This window comes from Balaenoptera ricei, chromosome 5 (genome assembly GCF_028023285.1).
Source record: "Balaenoptera ricei isolate mBalRic1 chromosome 5, mBalRic1.hap2, whole genome shotgun sequence".
In the NCBI taxonomy this organism is placed as follows: Eukaryota; Metazoa; Chordata; class Mammalia; order Artiodactyla; family Balaenopteridae; genus Balaenoptera; species Balaenoptera ricei.
In genome coordinates, this window is record NC_082643.1 from 24,564,768 (window position 1) to 24,583,724 (window position 18,957).

An 18,957-nucleotide genomic window follows, 5' to 3' on the forward strand; every position below is an offset into this window, starting at 1 on the left:
GTGAGCTTTATAGTACATATACTTAATGACGGAGACAGGGCCCAAGCAGTACTTAGTTTAGGAGTACCTTCACTGCTCCCAGCCTTCGGGTCCAGACAGGGTTCTGCAGTGGTCACATGTCCTGAGCCCCCAGGCCCAGGCTCCTTTGGAGTTGGGGACGGACGATGGGGGCTTTCAGTGGCTTTAAGTATTCAATCTCCATGGGCCCCATTGGTCCATCTTCTAGGGTGACCAACTCTTTCCACTTTGCCTGGGACTTTCCCAGTTTTAGCACTCCGATTTCTGTGTCCCAGGAAATCCCTCCGTTCCAGGCAAACCCTGGATTGTCCTGGTTTAAAAAATCAAAGTCCCACGTTCTGAAAACCTGTTCAGTCCAGGGCAAACCAGGATGGCTGGTCACCCCACTGTTCTTCCAGTAAAGACTCTTTCTGTTATTACCCCTGGGTGGAACTTGAGGCCCATGGTGACATCTGCCTATAACAAAAGAGAAGCTTCTCCCTCATCTTTTTATGGGAAGCTTAAATATCAAAGAGCACAGGATTATAGTGGCAAGAGGGCTCTCACCAGGGAATGAGTAGACAGACTCATTTTCCCTCAGCGTGGACACGCAGGAAATGGGGCGGTCCAGCAGCGGTCAGAACCAACGTTACCCCCTGTTCCCACGCAAAGGGAAACTGACACAGCTGCTGCCAGCTGATTTCTGTCCCGTAGGAGATTTTTCCTGAGGATCTCCTGTAATATAATCTGCCTTCATATCCAAAAAGAGATCATCAATTATTTTCACTTTGGTTTTCCTGTCAAAGTGACTGTAATTAGTCACTGATAGGATTGTGAAGGACACATTTGCAGTGTTCGGTCCCCGTGAGTTAAACAGTGTCTGTGGACAGCTCACTGTGAACAAGCTGTTCTGGAGCACATCCGGGCATGGACCACCTAACGGTGCTGTGGGATCTGCAGGGACCCGAAAGTGCTGGTGGTGGAAGGACATGGTCACATGGTGGAGGAGGTGCAGGGGGTCAGACCGAGCAGCCAGAATGGGATTCCAGTTATTTTAAGGCCAAGCAACACCCGGTGTCTTCAGCAGGCAGCAGAGGGAAGACCGTTAGCAATAGCAGGGCCCCAGGCTGGCTGTCAGAGAATTATCTTCAATCTCTGAAAGATGATAGTGGGACACATCTTCAGGGCTTAAGGCGGGTCGGTAAACAAGGGACCAGGAGAAAAGTACAACCAGCGCAGCTGGGGCATGAGGTCAGGGTGAGACCAACAGTGACTAACGGCTTATTGGGGACAAAGAGTCTCATTTCTTAGGAGAGGAGGGTGCAGAGATATGGTGCTAAACTGCCCACATACACCAGGCTGTGCCCTCTGGGAGCACAAATGCAGTTACACTCACATCCCTGCCTGAGTCTCCGTGACTTCTAACCGCCCCTGCTCCCCCGGGACCTCGGCACCCCTTTCCCCCATCTTCTCAGTTACTTCCTGGAGCCCCCGGGGACGTGGGCAGGGACAATTCTGCTGCCTAGCAATTGAAGGGAGGGCCCATGCCACTGCCCTGCTCCAGTCCTCCAGTCCTGTGAGTTCGGGATCCCTCCCCAGGTTCTGGAGTCTTCCATGACTGCTCTCCGGCTGCTCTTTGGTCTGTGGCAGAGGGAGGTGAGGGCTGTGGCTCTCTGCAGCTGTTTGGCACTTCTGTCTGAGGCATAGCATTGCAGGCATCTGGAGTTTCACCAGTCCTTTCATGAAGACCATCCTTCAGCTTTCAGCCTGGTCTCCACTCAGGTGTGAAACCGGTCCCCTGGCTTGGGCAGGGGTGGGAAAGACCCCAGAACATCCCTCCGTTTTCCTCATTTCCTCTTTCCTCACTCTTTCTTGCCCAGAGGCCTTCTTCCTCTTGCAAATAAGAGACACAAAAGCGCACCTGCATCTCAGTGTGTGTGGACAGATGCCCACAGGGGCCACAGACCCAAGGTTCTGCCTCTGCAGCTCAGTTTGGGCTTGGCTGGGATGCTTTTATATAATATCATCTGCCCCACGTGCCTAGCCAAGGCTGCTAGTACAGTGGGGAGAAAAAACCTTCTAAATAGTTAGACTTTATGAAGAATAATATGGACTGGTTTTGAGGGTGATTTTTAAAAAATTTTTTATTTATTCTTTTGGCTGCGTTGGGTCTTCGTTGCTGCGCGCGGGCTTTCTCTAGTTACAGTGGGAGGGGGCTACTCTTCGTTGAGGTGCGGTGGCTTCTCTTGTTGTGGAGCACAGGCTCTAGGCACGTGGGCTTCTGTAGTTGCAGCATGGGCTCTAGGGCACGCAGGCTTTGGTAGTTTTGGCATGCGGGCTCAGTAGTTGTGGGTCGCAGGCTCTGGAGTGCAGGCTCAGTATAGTTGTGGCTCATGGGCTTAGTTGTTCTCTGGCATGTGGGATCCTCCTGGACCAGGGACCGTGTCCCCTGCATTGGCAGGCGGATTCCCAACCAAGGCGCCACCAGGGAAGTCCAAGGGTGATTTTTAAAAAAAATCTCATCATGGCTAATTTTGTGTCGTGTTGTAGAAGAACTTACCCCTTAAATTTTGGGATAATTTAAGGTGTTTTACAAGACTAGATAGAAGATGGGACAATTGTGTTTTGTTTCCAAAAAGGATAAAACTCATAGAAGAAGACAAAGGGGATCATGCCCTTGACATTGGCTGTGGAAAATAGAGCATACTTCTGCTCTTTTACTTCATGGAAAACAGGTCCATGGATTTAGCCGAGGAAAAGGAAATGTTTTTTAACATAGCTGTAATTATTCTGACGATTCACATTTGTAAAGCATCTTTTCACTCAACCTACCATAGGAACTCACAAACTTTAAAAGACGTTAGTAAAAAGGCAACCATCAGAAGCAAAATAACGCCAAGGATAGGAAATGGCAGAAAGACAAAGCTCAGTTATTTCCCTAAGAATGAGAAAGTTGTGGCTATGGTTTGTGAGGGTATCAGTGTCAGGCTCTGGACAAGATATTCCTTAGGTCATTCCAGTGGGCTTTCAGGCCTTAAAGGCAACAGTAAAAAAAAAATGAAGAGGAAAGCATTTGGCATTCGTATTCTGCATTTCTGATGTGCCAGGGGTCTGATGATCGCTCTTCTGGCTCTTAGAGAGCTGCGTGGGTGACTTTACCGTCGTCATTGCCGGCTCAGGGTTAGAAAGGTCCACTCATGCTTCTGACTCTGCACCAGCTGTGGTCTTTATATGAGCGCTGAGTTATGCAGTTAGTTAGGAAGCTTTTTTACCCAGCTTTAAGAGATGGCTGAATGATTAGCAGGGAGTTTTTTCTAATGTAGTTGAGTCAGAAACTAATAAGGTTGAGTTGACCCATCCACAATTTCCCGTAGATTTATGGAGAATGAGGAAAGAATTATGCTTTGTAATTAGGCTTTCTTCTTCTTCTTCTTTTTTTTGAGTTAGAGATTTTTTTTCAGATTTATTGAGGTATAATTGACAAATAAAATTGTAAGATATTTAAAGTGTACAACATGATGATTTGATAAACGTATGATTTGTGAAAGGATTTCCCCCACTGAGTTAATTAATACATCCCTTACCTTACATATTTACCCTTTACATATTTACTCTTTTTTTTTTTTTTTTGGTGAGGGCACTTAAGTTCTACTCTCTTAGCATATTTCAATTATACGATAAAGTGTTGTCAACTATAGTCACCATGTTATATATTAGATTCTCAGACCTCATTCCTTTAATAACTGAAAGTTTGTACCCTTTTATTAGGCTCTCCCTATTTTGCTCACCCTCAGACCATGACACCTACCATTCTACTCTCTGTTTCTGTGAGTTCACCTTTTTTTTTTTTTTTTTTAAGATTCTACATGTAAGTGATACCATGCACTATTTGTCTTTCTTTATCTGGCTGATTTCACTTAGCAAAAGGCCCTGCTGGTTCATCCAGTTTGTCGCAAATGGCAGGATTTCCTTCTTTTTAAATGTTGAATAATATTTCATTACATATATGTATATCACATTTTCTTTATCCATTCATCCACAGTTGGATACTTAGGTTGTTTCCATATCTTGCCTACGTGAATAACAGTGTAATCAAGATGAGAGTACAGATATCTCTTCAAGATAGTGATTTCATTTCCTTTGGATATATACACAGGAGTGGGATTGCTGGATCATATGGTAGTTCTAGTTTTAATTTTTTGAGGACCCTCCATACTGTTTTCCATAGAGATCGCATCAGTTTACACTCCCATCAGTGGTGTATAAGGTTCCCTTTTCTCCAAGTTATTGCCAGCACTTGTTCCTTGTCTTTTTGATAATAGCCATTTTAACAAGTGTGAGGTGATATCTCACTGTGGTTTTGATTTGCATTCTGCTGATGATTAGAGATGTTGAGCACCTTTTCAGGTACCTGTTGATCATTTATGTCTTTGGAAAAATGTCTATTCAGGTTCTCTGCCCGTTTTTTAATTGGGTTATTTGGTTTTCTCTGCTATTGAGTTGTATGTGTTCTTTGTGTATTTTGGGTAGTAACCCCTTATCGAATGTGTGGTTTGCAAATATTTTTTCCCATTCCATAGATTGCCTTTTCATTTTGTTGGCAGTTTCCTTTGCTGTGAAGAAGCTTTTTAGTTTGTTGTAGTCCCACTTGTTTATTTTTGTTTTTGTTGCCTTTGCTTTTAGTGCCAAATCCAAAAAATCATTGCCAAGGCCAATGTCAAGAATATTTTCCCCTATGTCTTCTTTTATGAGTTTTATGGTTTCAGGTCTTATGTTCAAGTCTTTAATCCATTTAGAGTTGATTTTTGTGTATGGTGTAAGACAGGGGTACAGTTTCATTCTTTTGCATTTGGCTGTCCAGTGTTCTCAACACCATTTACTGAAGAGACTATCCTTTCCCCATTGTATATTCTTGGCTCCTTTGTAAAAACTAATTTACCACATATGCATGGGTTTATTTCTGGCTCTCTATTCTGTTCCATTAATCTATGTGTCTGTTTTTATGCCAATACTATACCATTTCAATTACTACAGCTTTGTAATATAATTTGAAATCAGGAAGTGCAATGCCTTCAGCTTTGTTCTTCTCTCTCAAGATTCCTTTAGCTATTCATGTTCTTTTTTTGGTTCCATATGAAATTTAGGATTTTTTTCTATTTCTGTGAAAAATGCCACTGGAATTTTGATAGGAATTGCATTGAATCTGTAGATTGCTTTAAGTATTATGGACATTTTAACAATCTTAATGCTTCCAATTCATGAGCATGGAATACCTTTTCATTTATTTGTGTCTTCTTCAGTTTCTTTCATCAGTGTTTTGTAGTTTTCAGTTTACAGGTCTTTACCTCCCTGATTAAATTTATTCCCAAATATTTTATTCATTTTGATGCAGTTGTAAATGGGATTGTTTTCTTAATTTATCTTTCTGATAGTTCATTGTTGGTGTATACATAAACAAATGATTTTGTACGTTGATTTTTTTTTTTAAATAAATTTATTTATTTATTTATTTTTGGCTGCGTTGGGTCTTTGTTGTTGGGTCTTCGTTGCAGACCCCGTTGGGTCTTTGTGCAGGCTTTCGCTAGTTGTGGTGAGTGGGGGCTTCTCTTCACTGTGCTACACAGGCTTCTCATTGTGGTGGCTTGTCTTGTTTCGGAGCTCGGGCTCTAGGCGCACAGGCTTCAGTAGTTGCAGCACATGGGCTCAGTAGTTGTGGCTCGCGGGTTCTAGAGCACAGGTTCAGTAGTTGTGGGACACGGGCTTAGTTGCTCTGTGGCATGTGGGATCTTCCCGGACCAGGGCTCGAACCTGTGTTTCCTGCATTAGCAGGAGGATTCTTAACCACTGCACCACCAGGGAAGTTCTGTATGTTGATTTTGTATCCTGCAACTTTACTGAACTTATTAGTTCTAACAGTTTTTTGGTGGAATCTTTAGGAGTTTTTATATATAATATCATGTCATCTGCAGAGACAAATTTACTTTTTCCTTTCTGATTTGGTTGCCTTTTATTTCTTTTTCTTGCTTAATTGCTAAGATTTCCAGTACTATGTTGAATAGGAGTGATGAGAGTAGGCACTCTTGTCTTGTTCCTGATTTTAGAGGAAAAGTTTTCAGCTTTTTATTGTTGAGTATGATGTTAGCTGTGGGCTTGTCATATATGGCCTTTATTATGTTGAAGTGTATTCCTTTTATACGCAGTTTATTGAGAGTTTTTATCATAAAGGATGTTGAAATTTGTCAAATGCATTCTCTGCATCTATTGAGATGGTCATGTGATTTTTATCCTTCATTTTGTCAATGTGGTGTATCACATTGATTGATTTGTGTATGTTGAATCATCCTTGCATCCCTGGGATGAATCCCACTCAGTCGTGGTGTATGATCCTTTTAATATATTGTTGAATTCAGTTTGCTAAAATTTTGTTGAGAATTTTTGCATCTATGTTCATCAGGGATATTGAACTATAATTTTCTTTTCTTGTAATGTCCTTTGGTATCACAGTAATGCTGTGATATCACAGTAATGGCTTTGGTATCACAATAATGCTGGCCTCACAAAATGAATTTGAAAGTGTTCTGTCCTCTTGTATTTTTTGGAAGGATTTGAGAAGGAATGGTATTAATTGTTGTTCAGTATTTGGTAGAACTCACCTGTTGTGGTCCTGGTCTTTTCTTTGTCAGGATGTTTTTGATTACTGATTCAATCTCCTTACTAGTAATTGGTCAATTCAGATTTTCTATTTCTTCATGTTTCAGACTTTGTAGGTTGTATATTTCTAGGAATTTATCCATTTCTTTTAGGTTGTCTACTTTGTTGGTATATAATTGGTCATAATAGTTTCTTATGATCCTTAGTATTTCTGTGTGATCAATTGCAATGTCTCCTCTTTCATTTCTGATTTTATTTATTTGAGTCTTCTTTTCTTTCTTCTTGGTCTAGCTAAAGTTTTGTAAATTTTGCTTACCTTTTCAAAAAATCGGTTTTTAGTTTCATTGATCTTTTGTCTTTTTAGTCTCTATTTCATATTTTTTCTGTAACCTTTGCTTTTTCCTTTCTTCTACTAAGTTTGGGCTCAGTTTGTTCTTCTTTTCCTAGTTCCTTGAAATGTAAATTTAGGTTGTTTATTTGAGATCTTTCTTTTTTTCTTAATGTAGGTGTTTGTCACTATAAACTTCCCTCTAGAACTGCTTTTGCTGTACTCCATAAGTTTTTGTATATTGTGTCTCCATTTTCATTTGTCTCAAGATATTTTTTGATTTCCCTTTTGATTTTTTTCTTTGACTCGTGTTCAAGAGCATGTTTTTAAATCTCCACATATATATGAATTTTCCAGTTTTCTTCTTGTAATTAATTTCTAGTTTCATACCATTGTGGTCAGAAAAGATGCTTGATATGATTTCAATATTCTTAATTTTATTTATTTTTTGATCTATCCTATTCCATATGCACTTGAGAAGAAATGTCTGTTTTGCTGTTGTTAAATGGAATGTTCTGAATATGTCTGTTAGGTCTACTGGTCTAATGTGTAGTTTGAGCCCAATGTTTCCTTATTGATTTTCCATCTGGATGATCTATTCATTGTTGAAAGTGGGGTATTGAAGTCTCCTACTCTTATTGTATTGCTGTCTGTTTCTCCCTTCAGATCTGTTAATATTTGCTTTATATATTTAGTTGCTCTAATGTTGGGTGCATAAATATTTACACTTGTCATATCTTCTTGATGAATTGATCCCTTTATCATTATGTAATGACCATCTCTATCTCTTGTTAAAGTGTTTGGCTTAAAGTCTATTTTATCTGAATCTCTTGTAGGCAACATATAGTTGGGTCTTATATTTTTTTATCCATTCAGCCACTCTGTGTTTTTTGATTGGAGACTTTAGTTCATTTACATTTAAAGTCATTACTGATAGGTGTGAACTTACTATTGACATCTTGTTAATTGTTTTCTGGCTGTTTTGTAATTCCTTTGTTCCTTTCTTGCTCTCTTCCTTTGTGATATGATGATTTTCTATAGTGCTATGCTTTGATTCCTTTTTCATTATCTTTTGTATATCTACTATAGACTTTTTTTTTTTTTTTTTTTACTATAGACTTTTGCTTTGTGGTTACCAAGAAGCTTACATAAAACATCTTATATTTATAACAGTCCATCTTAAGCAGATAGCAACTTAACTTTGAATGCATTCAAAAGCTCTATATTTTTACAGTTCTTCCCCATTTTATGTTTTTGATGCACAAATTTATATTTTTTAATATTGTATAGCTATTAACAAATTATTATTGTTTTGTTTTTAATACTCTTGTCTTTTAACCTTTATACTAGAGTTGTAAGTGATTTACCCACCATCACTGCAATATGAGAGAATTCTGAATTAAATTATATATTTACCTTTACTGGTGAGTTTTATACTTTCATATATTTTCATATTAGTAATTAGCATCCTTTCATTTCAACTTGAGGACCTATAGTTTTTACATATGTCAGGATTTTTATTAATTTTTAAATAAAAATTTCAAAGGTTACTTTCCATTTACAGTTGTTACAAAATATTGGCTGTATGCCCCATGTTGTACAATACATCCTTGAGCCTATCTTACACCCAGTAGTTTGTACTTCCCACTCCCCCACTCCTCTATTGCCCCCTCCCCCACTGGTAATGACTAATTTGTTCTCTATATCTCTGAGACTGCTTCTTTTTTGTTATACTCACTAGTTTGTTGTAAATTTTTAGATTCCACATGTAAGTGATATCATACGGTATTTGTTTTTCTCTGAAGACCTCGCTTTAACATTTCTTATACCAAGTCTAGTGGTGATGAACTCCTTCAGATTTTGTTTCTAAAATTCTTTATCTCTTCAATTTTGAAGGACAACTTTTCAGGGTAGAGTATTCTTCGTTGGCAGTTTTTTCTTTCAGCACTTTGAGTATATCTTCCCACTCCCTTCTGGCTTACAAAGTTCAAAATTGCTTCTTTGTTTGCTATGGTCCTGTGAGACTTGTGAATGCAAGCCTCATTGGCTATTAGAGCTAGGTGATTTGGAGGCCGGTCCCTCAGAGAGAAGCTGCAAAAGCTGGGGTGCCAGATGTGTGTACAGACTCCTTCCAGACAGATGCTGGCAATCTGGTTTTATCAGTGGAGCAAATTGAAGGAAGTAGGCAAGAGAAGTGCCCATGAGCTCCCCTGGGCTCCAGAGAGGATCCAGCTAGCCCTTGGATACGTGCTGAACTAGAAGCTGGGTCTCCAGGCATCAGCTTGTAAAGTATGGAGTCAAACCCTTTCTAGAGAAAGCCTGGCGACAGGAGTTTTTGCCTGCTCCCTCTGCACTGAGCCCTGGAGGCTTAGCTGTACTGAGTGTTCGTGTGCTCTGTTAAGAATTGCTTCTTTGTTTGCTATAGTCCTGTGAGTCTCATGGATGCAAGCCCCATTGGCTTGCAGAACTAGGTGTTTTGGGGACCCAGCCCTCAGGTGGAAGTCTTAAAAGTTGGGGTGCTAGATATGCAATCTAAACCCTTTGCTCCTCAGGGAGAAGCTGGGGGTTGAGGATTTTCTCCTGAATGTATGGTGCTATGCTAGGGGTGGTGTTTATGATGAGAGTGTGTCTCAGCTTCTCCTACTTATTTCAGTGTGGCTACTTTTTTTTTTTTTTTTGCCCATGCCACACGGCTTGCAGGATCTCAATTCCCTGATCAGAGATTGAACCTGGGCCACGACAGTGAAAGTCTGGAATCCTAACCACTAGGCCACCAGGGAACTGCCAGTGTGGCTATTTTCTTATTCGCCTGATGTGTAGGAGTCATTCAGCTGGTTTCTGGATTTCTTTCAGAGGGAATTGCTCTGTGTGTATCTGTACATTCAGTGCATCTGTGGGAGGAGGGAAGTTTAAGAGCCTCCCATGTCACCATCTTGGTCACAAAAGAAAAGGAAAAAAAACACTTTTTTTTTCATTAAGAAAGAAAAGAGAAAAAAAAGCGAAAAAAAGAAGAAAAAAAAGGAAGAATCATTCATGGTGACCTGGGTTAGAAGACTCAGCCTTCAAGAACCGGAATCAACTGTTTCTGGGTCAATTGCCTCATAACCTTACATACTTAAGCTTTACAGCTTAAGGAAGGATGTAGGATCATTTCTAATCCTGTAGACTATGACTATTCCACCAGGATCAACTCAAGACCTCATTGCGAATTACATTAAAGTTTTTTTTCTGGTTGTGATATTGTCAGGAAAGAGCTCAGCCAACCTAACCAAGATCACTTGGGGGTGTAGCACAGGAAGGAAGATGAATATAGTTCATCTTTTTTCCTTTTGCTAGGTGCAGATGAATTAATTATAGTTCCCAGAGAAGCATTCCCTTTCGCTTAAAATAGTGTCAAATTTTCCATCCAAGTCTTCTATGAATAGAAGCTATTTGACTTGACATTAGGACAGAGCTTTGGAATCTGGAGATGACACAGACTACCTCTGTTTCTCTGCAAGGCTTCCATCAGCTTGGGTTCTCAGTCTTTAGTTTTTTTTCCTCCATAAAATGGGAATGAAATACGCTCATTCATTTATTTCAGGAGGCTTTAGGGGAATTATTTAAAAACCATTTTTAATGTGTTGAGTAGCTCAAATGGAAGGCAATAGATGCAAGGGAATTCTGGGGAAGAAATCCATTTAATATGAATTGAGTTATTTTCTGGGTTATTTAGATAAGATACAGAATGATCTTTAGGCTCGGAATCAGGACCATCTCCAGGCCTGTCTTTTGGAAAAGAGCTACACTTCATTTCTATTGCTGGCAACTTACACGTAGGAGAGTGATTCTTAGCCCTGCTCTGAGGTTTAAAAAAATGTTTGAGTCCCACCTTGAAAGACTAATTTTACCTGTAAGGACATTTATGCTCTTTAGGTTAATTCTTATAATTATTTTTGTAAGAAGAGGGTGGACATTTACCTATAGATGAAAACTCACTGCTTTGATGTATAGTTTTTTTCATAAAATAACCCACATCTTTATTTTCTTCCTGCAGACAAAACTGTGTGGAGTTTTACCCAATATTTATGATTACATTGTGGATGGCTGGATGGTATTTCAACCAAGGTAAGTTTAATGACGACTATGGTCCTTACAACTATTAAACAGCAGATACACAACCAGACATCTACTGATCCTGGAAGTTGTTTTAAACAAAATAAGCACTGTCTGTTTGCATCAAAGAACACTGTGCTGCAGATAGGCTAACTTTGGCGTCATTGCAATTTAATTCAGTGATTTTTTAAAAACTTGGAACAAACTGTACGTGGGGGAATCCAGAATGAATATGACATGCGATTTTGTCTTCAAATCTAATACGCTAAATTCTAATTTATTTGCAGGAACAGAACACAGAATTAACAGTTCACCCTAATAATTATAGCTAATATTTATTGAATACTTACTTTGTGCCAGGTACAGTTTTTAAGTGTCATGCACGTATTATCTCATATGTAGGATTTATCTTCCGCTGTGGCAGGGTCTGTAATTCATTCCTGCTTTACAGGTGAGGAAACTGAAGTACAGAGAGGTTAAGTCGTTTGTCCAACTTAACATTTCCCAATGTAGGAGAAAAGTAGCTTTTGAGTACAGAGCAGGGTTTATAGGTATTTGACCCAACAACCCATGTACTTTTTGTTAAGAGTTTCCAAGGATGTAGTGCTGCTACTACTGTATGTAGAAACTCTATAAACATCTGCTTTCCATTTGAATGGAGTATCCTTGGTGAGCTGAGGGCTTTACCCAAACTCTTCCCGCTCCTTTCACGGGAGCTCAGACTAGCATCAGCTACCTTATTTGGAGAAATTCAATCCCTTTTTCTTTCTGATAACTCTCCGTGGCCTCATTTGGGTTTGACACTTGATTGCTACGATTTAAATAACCCCAAATCTAGCTGGTTTTTAAAGGCAACCCTATCACCTCCCCTCTTGTAATTTTTACTGTCAACTGAGAAATTTCAGCTAAAATGTCCTCTAGAGAATGATTTAACTTTGTTCCAACTTACGTTTTTATCCCTTAAGGGCAAGAATGAAGGCGGCAGGTCCTTGTCAGGTGAGACCACATTCACAACTAATAACAAAAGTGCCTTTTGTTAATGGGACTCGGCCTCTGCCACTTGAACCTTTGGATTTCCCTGTGATGGGCTGAATGAGGCCGACCGCCTATCAGGAAAGGATTTCTTGGGTATCTTGTTGTAATTTGCACTCTTTCTCATCCAGAGTAGGTTGCCTATTAACTGCCTTGAACAGTTCCCATTGGATTTGTGGGAGTAATGGATTAGATAGAGAGTTTCTAAACCGCAGCGTGCTCAGAATCTCTCCCCTTCCTCAGAGGCCAGGTGGCCCTTCCACCCTTTCTCCTCCTGCTGTTTGCTGGGCCCCCTCGTTCTCACCCTTCGGGGCGCAGCACAAGCGTCATTCCCTCACAGGGGCCTTCCCTGACCCTTCCTAAAGGCGGCCTCCTCCAGTTCCTGGCGGCCCATCCTCCTTCATTTCCTTCACAGCACGTTCAAGTCTCTTTTTCTTCTTGTTTTCCCCTTTGTTGTCTGTCTTTGATGATAAACTCCATAAGGGCAAGGAGCTTGTATCTTTTTCACAGCTAACTGCAATCCTTAGAATAATACCTGGTATATAGTAGAAGCCAAAAAAAATGTTTATGACCTAATAAAATAATGAATTTCATTTTATCCAGCATATCAGAGTCCTACAGACAGACTTCTAGTGTTTCTAAGAGGGCTCTGGCAATTTACATCTGTGAAGTGTTGAGGAAGACAGAGGGTCTCTAGTGTAGGGAAGATATTGAGAGTTTTCATTGGACTGGATGGCAGAACAGAACCCCACACTTTACATTTCTTTTAGGTAAAATTTGTATTTAGTGAAATGCACGAATCTTAAGTGTACCATCCGATGAGTTTTGACAAGTGTATACACCTGTGTCACTCAAAGCCCTATCAAGATATGGAACATGACAACCACTCAGAAAGTTTCCTCAGGTCCTTCCCAGTCCCTTTCAGAGGCAGACAATGCTCTGATTTTTTTAAATCATAGTTTAGTTTTGTCCATTCTAGAACTTTCTGTAATTGGAATCATAGTATGTACTCTTGCATAATGCTTCATTCACTCAGCAGAATATTTCTGAGATTCACCATGCTGTTTGTTGCAAGTTGTCTGTTTCTTTTCATGGCCAATGGGGCTCCATTGTATGGTTATCACAGTTTGGTTATCCATTCTCCTGTGGATAGATTTCCAGGCTGTTTTCAGTGTTTGGCTATTATGAATAAAGCTGCAATGACCATTCTGTACAAGTTTTTTTATGGACATGTGCTTTCATTTCTCTTGGGTAAATACACAGGAAAGGAAGGAATTGCTGGGTCAAAAAGTAATGTTTAGTTTTATAAGACACTACCAGAACTTTTCCCAAAGCGGCTGTACCATTTTGCATTCCCACAAATAATGTATGAGATTCCAACACCCCCAATATTTTATGCTTCAGTCTTTTTAATATTTTGCCATTCTGGTGGGTGTGCAAGTGGTGTCATCTCATTGTGGTTTTAAATTGCAGTTTTGCTGATATTGAATGATGTTGAATAATGTTGAAAAAATTTTCATGTGCATATTGGTACATTTGTTTATCTTGCTATGTGAATTTTCTATTCAAATATTTTGCCCATTCAAAACACTAAGTTGTTTTTCTTTCATTATTGAATTGCCAGAGTTCTGCACACAAGTCTTTTGTCAGATACACGTTCTGTGAGTATTGTCAACTTTCACACCGCATTTTGAGAGGCTGCCATCATGTTCTGTGTCTTTTCTATTTTTTTTCTCTGTAGTTTTTGATACTTAGACAAGTACACCAGACAAGTCTGGTGTACATATATGTCCGTCACCAGTATTTCTGGGGATACTCAGAAGCTGCTAAAAAAAAGGTAAGGAACACCCAAGAATTGTGTGTTTAGACAAAAAGTAGCAGGATGGAGCCTATATTAGCTTCCTGTTCCTGAGAGTAATACAGCACTTATGGCTATGACGGCAGAAGTGATCTATGTTGCCTGAGGCCAAGTCTCACCAGGCCCTACACAATTAGGTGTGAGACAGGAAATTGCAAGGATAAAACTGTACACTAAGTGTGCACTCTTTTGACCGCCACACTTTAAAAGCTTGCAAACATTTTGCACTATCTCCCAAAAGTTTCCAAGGAAATAATCCCTCCCGGCCTTGATAATCCTTTGAATGTTCGAAAGGAGCCGCTTGACCTCTGTGGCTAGGCGTCCTCTTTAATTTATCTGACGAATCAAAATTTTCAAATGGTGAAAACATGGAAGTTCTGGGCAGTGTCCACAATGAGAGTTCTGCCCCAGGCTCCCCAGGGTCATCCCTGTAGCCCAGTTTATTTATCACCTCTCTCTCTCTCACATCCGCCCGCAGGATCACTGGTTTCCGGTTGAGTCTGGGGCTTTTGGCCTTGTTGACTGTTCTAGGCACCCCGGGGATTGCAAGCAGCTTTCTGGATGAATACCTGGACTTCAGTGTTGCCAAGAAACTGAGGCACTTCTAACGTTCCCCCCTCCCTTTGCTCAAATGCTTGCAGAAGATGTTTCCACTCTAAAGGTTAGATGGTGCCACTTGTTCAATTAAAAGAAGTAAGTCTCCTTTTTTTGAAATGGCTTTGGAGAAACATCCCCTTTAGATTTTCCTGTTAGTTTAACAACTGAAGTTTGCTCTGAGGCGGGGGATCCGTAGCATCAGTGGAAGTGTGTTGAGCCCTGGTTTTAGAAGCACATGCCAAAGTCATGACTGCTGGTGTAGGGAGAAAGCAGCCTGACCTGTCTGTGTCTAGGGCTTTCCGTGGACCACTGCCATCACTCACCTCTAAGACTGCTTCTCGATGGAAAGTTCCAGATAGATGCTGATAAGGCAGCTGAGCCCACTTCATTAGTTGCAGGAATGCAACAGTTGGTGAGGGAAGTCAGGCAAACACATCAAGTAGCCAGAGAAGAGAGTCATCAACTAACAGCACAAAGCACATCTGGCTGTGAAAATGGACTTTGTAACAAACAAAGGAAAAAGAAAAAAAAAAAGGTGTGTCATTTTCAAGAAACCATCCAGAGAAGAGTGCTCGGGGAATATCTTGCCCCTGGGCAGGGGAAGGAGGGTCATGGTCATGGCTGGAGAGCCTAGGCTGGGTTCCACTGCACTTCCCATGCCACGTGGGGCTGGGGGCCTGCTGCTGTTGGACCCTGACGTGCAGTCACTGTCTGGCAAAAGGCAAATGACCCTTCTTCACTTTCTTCATCTGTAAAATGGGAATGAGTCTTCAGGGGCCTTAGGAGAATGGAATTATGAGCATATATAACTTTTTAGCATCAGGAAAAGAGCTCTCTGTAATTTTTCTAAAGAAAGTGTGACAGCCTTGAATCTGGTGTAGGCATCTCCAAGAAACTTTTTATTGGGCCTTTTTTGGTGTGTGGGTACAAAGGCAGTTACAGAGGCTATGAATAATAGAGAAAAATAAAGGCATTAAAACACTAGCGTTTCCAAAATAGTAGGGGAGAAGACACGACAACCTCTTGCATCCCAAATACCTGGGCTAAATACCCCAGAGTACACTGAGAACGACCAGTCTGGGAATGGGGTATCTGGACATCAGCCCAGTTCCCCCACTAACTGGCTCTTTGACTCCGGATAAGGCAGCTCACCGCAGAGGTCCTGCAGCAAAAGAAGTGAAGACTCCAGGGCCAGTCACACTAATCCTGTTCTACCACTCGCTGGCTATGCTACCACAGCCGTGTAGCTCTCTGCCTCAGTTTTTTTCTCAGGTAAAATGGGGCTAATATTTTAAAATGCTATGATTCTATGGTCTTTTTACTTTTTAGTATTTCAGTCAGTTATAGTGACTCGTATTGTGACATTTTAATTGTTTTACACATTGAAGACAATAAAGGAAGAGAAAGTGCAATTTTTTTTTTTTTCATGGAGAACTTAAATTTAATGTGTCCCGCCAGGGGGTAAAGTGCAAATTTTTGACCATAAAGCATAATTACTGCAAACTCATTATCCTTTGGAAGTGGGAAAAAAACCACAACTTTCCAAATCTTACACTTGAGGATTTTTAAACAATTTCTATCTTGCATTTAAATTGGAACTATTTAAAGACGTAAACTATAAACACATACACACACACACACACAAAGACACACACACAGAGTTGGTTAAACAACATGTGGAAAAAAGAAGATGGTCGCACCGGTATATCAAAGCTTTTTATCTTTAAAAATATCTGAACTATAGAATTTATTTCCTTTGTTCCAATTCTATTGTCACCAAGGCAACCTCTTGATGATTTTAATTCCTGTAATTTGGTTACAGGGAGCAAACGTGTTGGCCAGGGAGATGTGGGTTTCTGATCTGACATATTTTTTTATGTATTAGTAAATTGACTGATTTTACAGGGAGCAAACGTGTTGGCCAGGGAGATGTGAGTATCTGATCTGACATACATATTTTTTACATATTAGTAAATAGACTGATTTTATTCTTAGAAGTCAGATTCCTTGCCTCAAAAAGTCAATGTTATAAACAAAGGGATGGAGAAGAACTTTTCTGCATTAAAAGATACCCTTAAGGGGCATAAAACCCAAATGGCAACGTGGGATCCTTGATCAAATCCTGGTTAGAAAAAAACAGCTATGGGAGACATTTGGGACGATTTGAATAAGGAGTGAGAATTAGATATTAGGGAATTAATTGTGTTAGGTGTGATAATGATGTTGTGTCTAGGAAAGAAAATGCCCTAATTCTTTGGCAAGGTATGCTGGGAGGTTGAGGGGTAAAGTGACTGCGCGTGTATAGCTTACTTTGAAATGGTTCCACAAAATATATATGTGAAGCATATATGGTGAAGTGTTAACAAGTATCAAATCAAGTTGGTAAGTGTATAGTTATTCATTGTACTATTCTTTATTTTTCTGATTGTTTGAAAATGATTGTCATACAAGTTTAAATATATGAAGCGAAGTTAAAAGCTAAAGTCAGGTTCTCAGTAGCTCTGAAGATTTTTATGTTGAGTGCTGCATGCTTGACTTGGGATCTGAGGTAGGGATAGAGCCGTAGCATTAGCTCTGGCCCAGCAGCTGTCCTAGACGTGGCAGGGACACTTGGGCCCCAAGTGCGTGAATGTTGCCCTAATTACCTCCGCCTGTTATGAAATGAAACAGGTGTCTGTAGTAACTTGTCCAGAGAACACTAGCATGGAAATATAATGTCCTTAGAACTTAAAATGAAAAATAAGTTAGAAAGATAAAGGACTGGTTACACAAACAAGCAGCCCTGCTCTCTTCCAAGGTATTTTTCCTTTCGCACTTTTCTTTGCAGGATTGGAAGTAGAGGAGGTGTGGCCAAAAAAGTCATTAATAAGGAAAAATATCAGGTCATTTGTTTTTTATCCTTTTTCTCTAGATACAACCTTCCTTGAAAAGAATGGTTAAAGGCAGAAATAGTTCCTTTAATGCTTTCGAATGTTCCTTAACTTTCAACAATAAAATACCTCCTTCTTATGGGGCAAGTGCCTAGTGACTTCTTGGAAAGATGTTTATTGTCCTTCTTCCCCCGTTATACACGTGCTGCGCTGGGACTTTATAAAGGTCAACACGATTATAAATAAGAAATCATTTTAAAGGAGAATGGTATTCCATCCATCCAGTGCAGTAAATAAAAATATGTGGTTTTGACTCATCAGGACAAGGAGTAGTACTCAGCCCTTCTCAGACTCCATGTTTTTATTCTGTTGTCAGCCTTCCCATCCCTACCCGCGAATCAGTTCATTTTTGATCTCATGTCACTAAGCCCATATCGCTGGGACAAAGCCCAGTGTCACATTGTTTTCGACATGGTGTTATTTGTCAGCTGGTCTGGAACCACAGCCCACCATGGGTAGGGCTGGCCTCTTCTTCCAGAGTCAAGTTCATTCTTTCTCTTGGTTTGTACATATTAAAACTCACCTTTGCTTTGGATCTATTTTTGAAGATGATCTTATTCTATTCTTGTGGCCCCTTTTTCTGCTTCACCCAGACAGTTTTGAAACATGTTGCTTTACCATGCTTTTTAAAGTTTGATGGGAAGACTTAGGTCAGGTCTTCTAGAAGTGGAGTGGATTCACATGTGTGTGATTTGTCACCAAAGGGCTCCCAGGAGGGAAAACTGAGGGAGTGGGGGAAACAGGGCAGAAAAAGGCAGGAAGCCAAGCAAGGGGGCACCTTCTGGCAAAGTCCCAGCCTCTGCCTGATCCTGCAGGGGACCTTGGAACAGAAATGCTATCTCAGGGTTTGTCCAGGTAAGTTAACTGGGCTCTCACGCTCCTGCACCAGCAGGTCATGGGCTGTCAGTCTGGAGGGATGTAAACTTCTAAGCACATTCAACTCTCTGTGGGTGGTGCTGGCCAAGCCAGGCTGTTCTCCAAAGAGACACAGCCACACACGGGTGTGCGTGTGTGTGTGTGTGTGTGTGTGTGTGTGTGTGTGTGTGTGTAGCGACAGTGTTCATTACAGTGGGGCAAGGCCCATCGTTACTTTCCCCCCAATATATTCCTTGAGTTTTCTTCCTTTTTAAATAAGAAGTTTACTATCAGTTTCCAAGTTCTCTGAGTGAACCAGGTGGAATTTGAATTGTTATGGTTCCGAGTCTACAAATGGATATTCCTTTCATAGATGACTCTCTTCTTTTACCTTTGCCACATCTCCTGGAGTGCAAATTTAGAACATTTTAATAGCGTGGTGGAATTAAAAAGGCTGGGAATGATTGATCTCCACTGTTACTTAAATGTTTAAATAATGATATAAAAATTTTGAGACAAGAACTGCAGTTAATCAATTAAAACCCAGGCATAATCCATCTGCTTAACTAAGGCTGGAGCTCCAGTGACAGTTCTAAAATAAACTCAACTTTGGA

At 40.3% G+C, this 18,957-nt stretch overlaps 1 protein-coding gene across 1 annotated transcript in view; it reads left to right on the top strand.

Annotated features, from left to right (window-relative positions):
* MGST2 (microsomal glutathione S-transferase 2) overlaps positions 1-15,910 on the top strand; it is a 31,925-nt gene extending 16,015 nt beyond the window's left edge. The window contains exons 3-5 of the mRNA XM_059922517.1: positions 11,013-11,083; positions 13,864-13,960; positions 14,440-15,910. Of these exons, the coding sequence (XP_059778500.1) occupies positions 11,013-11,083; positions 13,864-13,960; positions 14,440-14,569 (298 nt within the window). The 3' untranslated portion in view covers positions 14,570-15,910. The remainder of the gene's footprint in view (positions 1-11,012; positions 11,084-13,863; positions 13,961-14,439) is intronic.
* The last annotated feature ends 3,047 nt before the right edge of the window (positions 15,911-18,957 follow it).